The sequence below is a fragment of the Neolamprologus multifasciatus genome, chromosome 6 (genome assembly GCF_963576455.1).
Source record: "Neolamprologus multifasciatus chromosome 6, fNeoMul1.2, whole genome shotgun sequence".
Classification (NCBI taxonomy): domain Eukaryota; kingdom Metazoa; phylum Chordata; class Actinopteri; order Cichliformes; family Cichlidae; genus Neolamprologus; species Neolamprologus multifasciatus.
In genome coordinates this window covers 37,379,864-37,389,461 of record NC_140444.1, presented here as the reverse complement: position 1 = coordinate 37,389,461, position 9,598 = coordinate 37,379,864, and the positions used below count along the sequence as shown (strand labels likewise).

The window sequence follows — 9,598 nt, the reverse complement described above, 5'->3', positions numbered from 1 at the left end:
TGGAAGAAGGTGCTCTGGTCAGATGAGACCAAAATGGAACTTTTTGGCTACAATGTAAAACGCTATGTGTGGCGGAAAACTAACACTGCACATCACTCTGAACACATCATCCCCAGAGCACACCCATGACTAGGCAAGGGTCTGCCCAAGACCCCACGTTAAGCAAACAAGAGCTTTTCCATCTTCCTAATTGTCTGAATGCACCTGCTATACACTGTGAAGACCCAGGGAGCAGCCTAGCATAGAGCTACGTTATGGTCCGACCCAAGAGGGAAGTAACCACAGCCCGAGTTAAATGGGAATACGCTAAAGCCCACCAAGGACCAGGTTCCATGGGGGAACTGGGCATCCAGGTCTACAAGTTGAAAGTCACTGGGAACCGCTAAGAAACGTCAAGATTAGGATGGAGTCAGTCCCACAAATGCTGGGGGACCAATACAAACTGCCTTGATTGCTGCCACCATACTTCCCATTGTAACTGTAACTGCAGACTTGCCCACATCCAGCTGGGATTGCAGGAACTGCAGAGTGGTGTAAAATATGGCCTCGTGGGGGTCCAACTGGTGGACTGCACACCAGGAGGCAAACAGTCTTCAGTAGTAGGAGTAGGCAGCTCTAGTGGATGGTGCATGAGACTTCTGCAGAGTTTGCACCACTGGCTCAGGCAGCCCTAGGGCACAGAGCCTCTCTCTCAAAAGGGTCGGGCCATCTGCCTGAGCCCTGCAGGGAAGAGATGGATGGTCCTGCTCTTATGAGACTGGAGGTCCTTTTGGACAGGAAGCACCCATGCGGTCCAGTTCAGGAGCGGTGGGATTGCTGAAAACCATGTGAGGCCAAGAGGAGCCACCAGGATCCACTTCCTCTCTTCGTTCTGGACCTTTTTTCTGATATTTTTCTGAGTACATAAACCACTGACCACAGACAATACCCCAGTAAGGTCCCCAATGCCACAGCAAGGTTTCACTGAGCGTGCCATGACCCCTTGACCAATGTGCCAATAAGCCTGGATGCCCTCCCAATATTGTGGCCCAACTCTGTTCTCTGGGAACTAGCTACTGTCTAAATACAAGACAAGTTGTATTTATCAGGGGAGAAGCACAGTCTCCAGTCAACGGCTCCCCTGGAGCTAGGGCCAGAGAGGAGCTGCTAAGAGGCTAATCTGAAATAAGCCACAATCAGGGGGAGGTAGAGACACCTACCTAGGGCCTGCTCCCCCCTCACATGTGAGGCAGCCACTTTCCCAACTGCCCTAGGCATATCAGAAAGTGGAGGGCCAGTGCACTTTGCCCCCCAAAACAAGAATGGATCTCTCCAGTTTATGCAGGCAAGACAGAACAGTCTATGAATGACTGAGGACTTTCTCTGGCCAGCATAGCATGCTTGCTTATCGCTTAAAGGCAGCACATAATAGTAGAAATAGCACTTAATGTGTAACTTCGCGGCACCATGAGCAATACACTGAGCTCTCTCTGCAGCCTGGAGACAAAACTCTCACTTGCTGGTCTGACAGTTTCAGACCTGAACCCGTGAGACCACAGGAAATACGCCAGAAGGATTACAGCAGGACACAGCGACACTGAGCGGGCAACTCGTTAGACTGCGATAAATAGACTAGAGATAACTTCAGTCCAGCACTTGACCAGTATGCATTGCCAATTTCCATTTTGAAAATGTTCCTTTTGATGGATCAGATTTTCTGTAGTAGTGCACAAATTCTCCTCTTAAGTTTGTTGTAATAAATCCCAACTTACTTGGGAAGTGGTATATGCCTCTTCAGGTCTGGTTTTCTATGTCTATGTTTATTCATGAGACCCCTGGTCTTATTTCTCGAACGCTGTTTTTAAAAACTGTTTTCACACATGAATTATGGACACTTGGAGGAGAATCTGGACATGAACATTGTCTGAAGCCAAGTTTTGTCACTTGCTGCATATGCGTAACAGAGCATTCTATGCATTTAATGCATTCTCACTACTGCAAATGTTCTATTTGGTTTTAATAAAAGGTGGTGACTGCTCTATTTTCGCATTAGCTCATTCAGATATTATATGGACTCTATATATGGGAATTGATTAATTGTTGTCTAAGCCAACCAATTTGATTCTCATTCAAATGTTTAGAAAAGTTAAAGACTGTGGTACATGTGTGAAAATAGCTGAAAAGCTCCATGTAACACCATAGAGGGAAATTTCATTTCAAATCATCAAATTTTTAGAACATTTTAATTCATTAATTCAAACAATGCCAGAGATTTCAGTGTGCAACAAAATGGCCTGAAACTGGCCATTTTTCAAAGAAAAAATATCTTGATAAGTATTTTGAAATATAAAGATAAAACCCCACCACACTCATGTTATGTATGGGTCATAAATTTTTGATGCAAATGAGAGACTATTTAGCAAAAGGCCTGTCTCTGTTTGAGATGGAATGACTTAATAGCAATATCTGTTTTATAAGAGCAAAAAGAAATCTATTAATGTTGTTCAGTCAGCATGTGTCTTTTACCAGGTCGTTGAAACTCGCTGTAAGAAAGTTTGCACTTCGAAGTCTGACCTTCGCTCCAGTGACTTCAGCATCGTGGGATCTTTACCTCGAGACTTTGAACTTTCTAACTTTGACTGTTATGGTAAACCAGTTGAAGTTACAGGGGCCCTCAAATCCCAAAACAAAGCCAACAAGAAACCACCACCACCTAAACCTGTCATACCGCAAGCTGCTAAGCGCATTGATCTTTATGCAAGAGCCCTTTTTCCCTTCTCTTTCCTCTTCTTCAATGTTGTCTACTGGTCAGTCTATCTGTAAGAGGAAGAAGAAGAAAGTGATTTGTATCTTGGGTACAGAGCGGACAGTGCTGACATTAAAAGTACACTTCATCCTGTCAATATTTTCCAAGGTACATGGATGCTTGAAATTTTATTTGTAAGTGTCAACTCACCATATGGGTTAGATATCGGGTTAAAGCAAGTTATATCATGGAAGGTCTCCTTTTAACCTACATTTTCAACCTGTTCTCATCTTCTATACTGGTATACAACACAAAAACTGGTGGGTTGTTTGTTTGTTTGGTTTTTTAACAATGGATATGTGCCATAAAACAAGCTATTGCAGAAATCCACCATATGTGATGAAACTAGAAATGCCTGCAACTAGAACATTTTTCCAACAAACTAACAGTAATCTCTGAGCAGTCTTACTCGTTCAGCAGTGTTGATGCTCCAAGGAAACCATGCCTATCACAGCTTTATTGCAGTCGATCAAAACAGACTGGAAACTGTCAGTTTGTCTGGTGTCAAAAATACAGCCATTATGAAGGCTGGATTTATTATTGCCAGAAGTTCCTACACAAGATTGCACGTCGTTGCTAACTAACAACTCTTTTTTTCTGTTTAGAGCCATGTTTGCAAAGCTGCAAAAACCAGTGTGGTTCCCAGGTATAACTGCAAATATTCACAAATATAAAACTTAGCGTCCTATTGCTTGAGTCCCCTTAAAGCCTGTATATTAAGTAGGCACTGCATGTTTGTCTTTGTGTAATACAGGACATTGTGCTAGTTATAACCTAAATTATGCAGTTTAAAATATAACTGTATCCTGTGCATTAGAAATAAATGCTTTTTATTGAGGGTAACATTACTGGTCACACTTCATGCTAAAGGTATAGTATTCTAGAGTGGCCAATGTGGATGAGAATCGAGAAAAAGAAGGTTCTCTACAAGAACCGGTTCCTAGTAGTCCAATTCCTTGGAATTGTTAGTCTGCCTGCCTGTCAATCCCGCTTATCAGTTCTGGCACGTATTCTACAATTAGCTGATTTCAGTTATGGAGGAGCAAATTGTAGGGCAGTTTTCAGCGTGGATACGAACATAATTTTTATTTTTATTGCACAAAAGGAAGTGCAAACTGCATCCAGGACAGAACAGGTTGTTGCTAATATAACTTCAGTTCTTGCAAAGAACAGCATGCTAATGCTAAGCTATCCAAGATCCCAGAGCGATGCTAAGCTGAGTGAATGCCATCACTTGTGAGCTGCCGTGAAGCCAGCTGCCACTGAACTTCATCCGGTAACAAACAGATGAGCATTTAGGCTGCAGGCTTCGTTTCTACCTGTTTTTATTTATATATTTATATTTATTTATATATTTATATAGCCCAAAATCACAACAACCTGTTCATGTTTCTGAAGTAGAATCAACATGGAGATCACTTTAAAGTCTCTTTGTGCTTGTTTTCTTTTTTTTTTGTGCTGTAGGCTTTGTGTTCATACCTAAATACTAAGAGAAATATTATATGTGTCCTCATTAGGGCAGGGATTTGTGTTGATGTGTGGGACTGTAAATTAAGGTTTATATTGGCAAATGGTAATTATGAGACAATATGATTTTGTTCATTTGACCGAGAAATGCAGTTGTAACATAACAAATAGTGTAACAAAGTACTTCCTCCTCCTTTTGAGTAATGACCCCTGATCATAACAAAGAGTGGAAATACCTCCAACATCCACAAATATTTGACCCAGCGGATGTAATTAATTTGCATGAAAGTAATGTCTTTGACATGGTGCTTAGAGATGTTGGTGACTCTGAAAATGAGATTGGATACGGGAATTGAATCGATAAGTGATATCAATCATGAAATCCCATCCCTAGTGGCGAATAATAAATAAAATAAATTCCATGATGAAAATATAATCCAAAGAGAATAAAAAATGTAAAAATATTCTTCTGCAATTTCCCTGTTGTTTCAAGTTTGACAATAGAAGCATGATTGAATTTATTTGTATTATAACAGTCTTAATTTAGACATTTTATTGGCACCATATTGAAAAAAAGAAACATTTTAATGTTTTTAATTAGATGCCGTGTTTTCATATTAAGGTAAAAAAAAATGCAAGTCATATTAGATTCACAGCCTTTTTTTCATCACTGCGTCAGCGCAACAGAGCCAGACTGGAAGACTGACACTTGTTACTAAGACTAATCTTTTTAGCTTGTGATTGTGGAAGTCCTGTGATCCTTGTGCTTTTAGATCTTACTGCAGCGTTTGATATTGTTGACCACAATATTCTTACCTCTCGTTTGGAACACCTGGTTGGCATCAAAGGTGCAGCACTGGATTGGCTTCGTTCATATTTGAGTGGCACAACGTTTAGTGTTAAAGTTTAAAAATTTTGAGTCCACCTCAGCCCTCCTTCCTTGTAGGGTGCCTCAGGGCTCAATCCTTGGCCCTCTTCTTTTTTCATTATACCTGCTCCCTTTGGGGTCTATTTTTAGAAAACACAAAATATCCTTTCACTGCTACGCAGACGACAGACAAATTTATTTGCCTTTAGCACCAAATGGCCCACTCTCCATCCAAATCCTTTTGAACGGCCTTGAAGATGTCAAAGCTTGGATAGCTCTGAACTTTTTGAATTGCAATGAGAGTAAAACGGAGGTGATTGTATTTAGATCTAATAATATTTCATGCAACCCGCTTAGAAATTGAGGTTGGCTAGGGTCTTATATCAAACAGCATGTGACAAATTTGGGAGTCATTATGGACTCAGATGTTAAATTGAACAAACATATTAGTTCTGTGTGGTAAAAACGTTTTTCTTAGTTGAGGCAAATAGCAAAGCTGAAGCCAGTTTTGTCAAAACGTGACATGGAGAAGGTAATACATGCCTTTATTTCAATATGGCTTGACTACTGTAATGCACTTTATGTTGGAGTCAGCCAAGGGTCTCTTGCACATCTTCAGCTCGTTCAAAATGCTGCTGCCTGCCTCTTGACTGGTACCCATAGGCATGAACATGTAATACCTATCCTGTCCTCTCTTCATTGGCTTCCTGTTCATGACAGATTACTTTCAAAGTCCTAACGCTGGTTTATAAATGCCTTAATGGTCTTGCTCCCCCATACCTTTCCAAGTTGCTTCAGCCTTATATTCCTTCGCAGACCCTTAGATCAGCTGACCAGCTGCGGTTGGTTGTTCCAAAATCTAGGCTAAAACATAGAGGAAAACCAGCCTTTTTAATTATGGCCCCCAAGCTTTGGAATACGCTCCCTTTAAATGTTAGACAGGCATCTTGGGTTTCCTGTTTTTAAGTTGCTTTTGAAAACACACCTTTTTTTGATATTATGTGTATTATTATGTTTTTATGTGAGTGTCAGTGGTTTTATCTTGTGTTTTACCCTTTTGTTTCTGTTCAGCACTTTGGGCAAACCTTCTGTTTTTAAATGTGCTATATAAACAAATTGGATTTGGATTTGGATTAGCATCAAGTCACTTAAACTTCTGGGAAATGGATCTGGTCATTTAAATAGCAGCAAGGGTTTTTAATCACTATCATCTGCTTTGGTGTTTATGAAAGTGAACCTGTTGCCTAAAATTCCATTACCTTACATAAAATTTAACTTGGTACTGGGTACAGGGGGTAATCTACTAGTCGGACGATTGGTGTTTCGATTCCTGGCTGCACCATGTGTATGCCAAAGTGAGGAAGAAGAAACACCTCTATCATGGGAAGCTCCCAGCAGCCCAGGGCTATTGCAGTATAACTAAGTGAGGATCAAAGTCACCTGATTCAGCCTTAACTATATGCTATATGGTAGAGAGGGTGTCTTTCTCCCAAATCCGAACTGGAAGCTGGTTCCACAGAATAGGGGCCTGGAAAGTGAAAGGCACTGTCTCCCATTTTACTACCCTAGTAGTCAAAGGTAAACTAGCAGTCTGAGAACAAATGCTCTATTGTGGAGCCTGGGTACTCAAGACCTTGTATGTGAGGAGCAGGATTTTGAATTCAATTCTGGATTTAACAGGGAGCCAATGAAGGGAAGCCAATGTAGTCCCTGTCAGTACTCTTGCTGCAGCACTTTGGATTAACTGAAGGCTTTTCAGGGAGTTTTCAGGACGCCCTGATAGTAATGAATTACAGTCGTCCAGCCTAGAAGTAATAAATGCATGAGCTAGCTTTTGAGCGTGACTCTAAGACAGAATCTTTCTAATTTCAGAGAGATTGCCCAATTCGAAGAAAGCAGTCCTACAAATTTGTTTAATATGTGCATTGAAGGACATATCCTGGTCAAAAACGACTCCAGTATTCCTCACAGTGTTAATGGTAGGTCCACCACTAGTGCCCTGTAATTTAATGCCATCCATAGCAAGAATCTGGTTAGCTACCATATTTCTAACATTATTTTAGGCCACAGTAGAGTAAAAGAAAATTAGAGGTCATCCAGGTCTTTACTTTTATAAGAAATTCCTGCAATCTAATTAGTGTGTGCTATCTAACTTACTACTACGGATACTGCCAAAGGCAAGCATGGATAATGTAAACAGAATCGGTGTTAGTACACAAAGTGTGGCATCCATAACTAACGACTCTCCATTTACATAAACAAATTGGAGTCTGTTAGATAGATATGATCCAAATCCCTGCAGTACAGAACTTTTAATATCTATAGCATGCTCTAATTGCTGTAATAAAATATTATGGTGAACAGTATCAAACTGCACTGAGGTCTAGCAGGACAAGCACAGAGATGAGTCCACGGTCAGAGGCCATAAGAAGATCATTTGTAACCTTCACTAAAGCTGTTTCTGTGCTGTGATGAGCTCTGAAACCTGACTGAAACTCTTCAAATAAGCCATTCCTCTGCAGATGATCTGTTACAGTTACAGCTACTCTTTGAAGAATCTCGTTAGGAACTGTCAGGAATGACAAGCGTGTGGGGCCTATATTGACTACTGAGTACCATGTTGAGTGGAAGGAACTAAATTCTGTCAAAATGAACTAGCCAGCACCATAATTTTTTTACTTCAATTTTCAGGTTGCGTTCCATGATGCATTTTCAAAGTGGTGCTTTAATTTTTTGCGCAGTGTAACTATTAACTATTTATTCTAGTGTGATCTTTTTGATACCTCACTAGAGACTTGACATTTAGGCTTATTGTCCCGTGTGCATTCCTATTACAAAACAAGGAACAATTGCTGCTGCTGAATATTTCTCTGTTATTTTTAATACACACATACATATATTTTGTTCTTTTTTTTTTCTTAATTTGAAAAACTGTATGCAAAATGCAAGGAGTTAATGTTACATAGCATAACATTACAGAAAAACTACTCCAAAGTTTAATTTAACAATTATTAGTTCTTATGACACTTTGCTTTTTATGAATAACTTCATGCTATCTATACTTTGTAACATAAAGTGTAATCAGCTCAGTCAGTAACATTCCAGTATGTAAAGATATAATCATACAAAAGGAAGAAACTCTTCACTTAAAATGCCAAATAGAAAACTGTGGAGATGTGATTTAAATGAATGGGCAAGAACAGGAAAAGAATCAGATATATTTCCATGTGGCTCTGACTCTGAATCAAATACATATATAGTAGACTGATAACTGACTGATGGCATTATGCAATATGTCAAATTTCACTAAAGATCGATGATATATCTTTTTGCTGGAGTGTTCTAACTGCTAGAGTACTTTGATGTTAGATTGCACAGTTTTAAGTACCAGCTAAGCTTGACTGCCAGTTGCTAAATTGTTTGCTATGCCCTTTCTTAAAATATATATTGCCATGATATATATTTCGGAAGTACTGTCTTCCCAGCACTGCAAAGAACTTGAATCATTTTTGTGGAAGTGAATAAAAATTTCTTTTCCCCAAGAAGAGATGTGCTGCATTTGTTTTTTGCTTGTTTTTTGTTTGTTTGTTTTATTTATTTTTAAACAAAAACAAAATAAACACAACATGAAGCAGTTCACATTCTCAAAGAAAATGTACCCATGGTAACAATGGCAATAAATTCAAGAGGACAGCAAAACCAATTAGGTCCCCTAAGCCTTTTCAGCACCTTTTGTTTGTCCTTCAGTATTTCTAGTATAAGATCTGAAATTGATCTCTCTTTACCTTATTTCTCTTTAATCTGTAGCATTTGGACTTTAGGGTGTTTTTGGCATTAGAAAACTGATGTTAAGTAATATTTTTATTCTTAAAACAAAGCCAAATCCAAAACACTTCAGGCAGTGTGTAAAATGTAAACTACAGAATGCAGTTTAAACTGAGGAACTGGTCCATTTTAAGAAAAAATAGAGCTGCTAATCAGGCCTGGGTCTTCTTTGTCATGTTTTTTGGCTCATGATGGGCCAGATGTTTTCAGTTGCCAACAGGTCTGGAAGTAGGCAAACCAGTCCAACAACTTTTCTAATATGAAACCTTAGTGTTTTAGTGGATGCAGTATAGCGTTTAGCATTATCTTACTGAATATCATGTATATGAATTATACATCTGAAAACGGTGTAATCTGGATGGGCGCATATGTTGTTCTAAAACTGTATATGGATTTTAGGATTGGTGGAGCCACCTACTCCCTTCTTTCAAAATAGATTACAATGTCATCTGCAAACACTACAATCCTATATTATATCCTATATTCCTGCCCAACCACATCTGTCAGGCTTTCCATCAGCAGTGCAAACATAAAGGAGCTCAGAGCAGATCCCTGATGTTGTCCCACCCCCACATTGAACCCATCTGTAATTCCTCCCGCACACCTAAACACTGACTTTTTCTTTTCTTGGTACCCTAATATGTGCTTTCTCT

At 39.5% G+C, this 9,598-nt stretch overlaps 1 protein-coding gene across 2 annotated transcripts in view; it reads left to right on the top strand.

The window, feature by feature from the left end:
- The window catches only part of LOC146517622 (glycine receptor subunit beta-like), a 60,025-nt gene extending 53,776 nt beyond the window's left edge, over positions 1-6,249 (top strand). For both annotated transcript variants that reach the window (XM_085164033.1, XM_085164031.1), the window contains one exon: positions 2,509-6,249. In XM_085164033.1, the coding sequence (XP_085020159.1) occupies positions 2,509-2,802 (294 nt within the window). In that variant the 3' untranslated portion in view covers positions 2,803-6,249. The remainder of the gene's footprint in view (positions 1-2,508) is intronic.
- Positions 6,250-9,598: the final 3,349 nt, after the last annotated feature.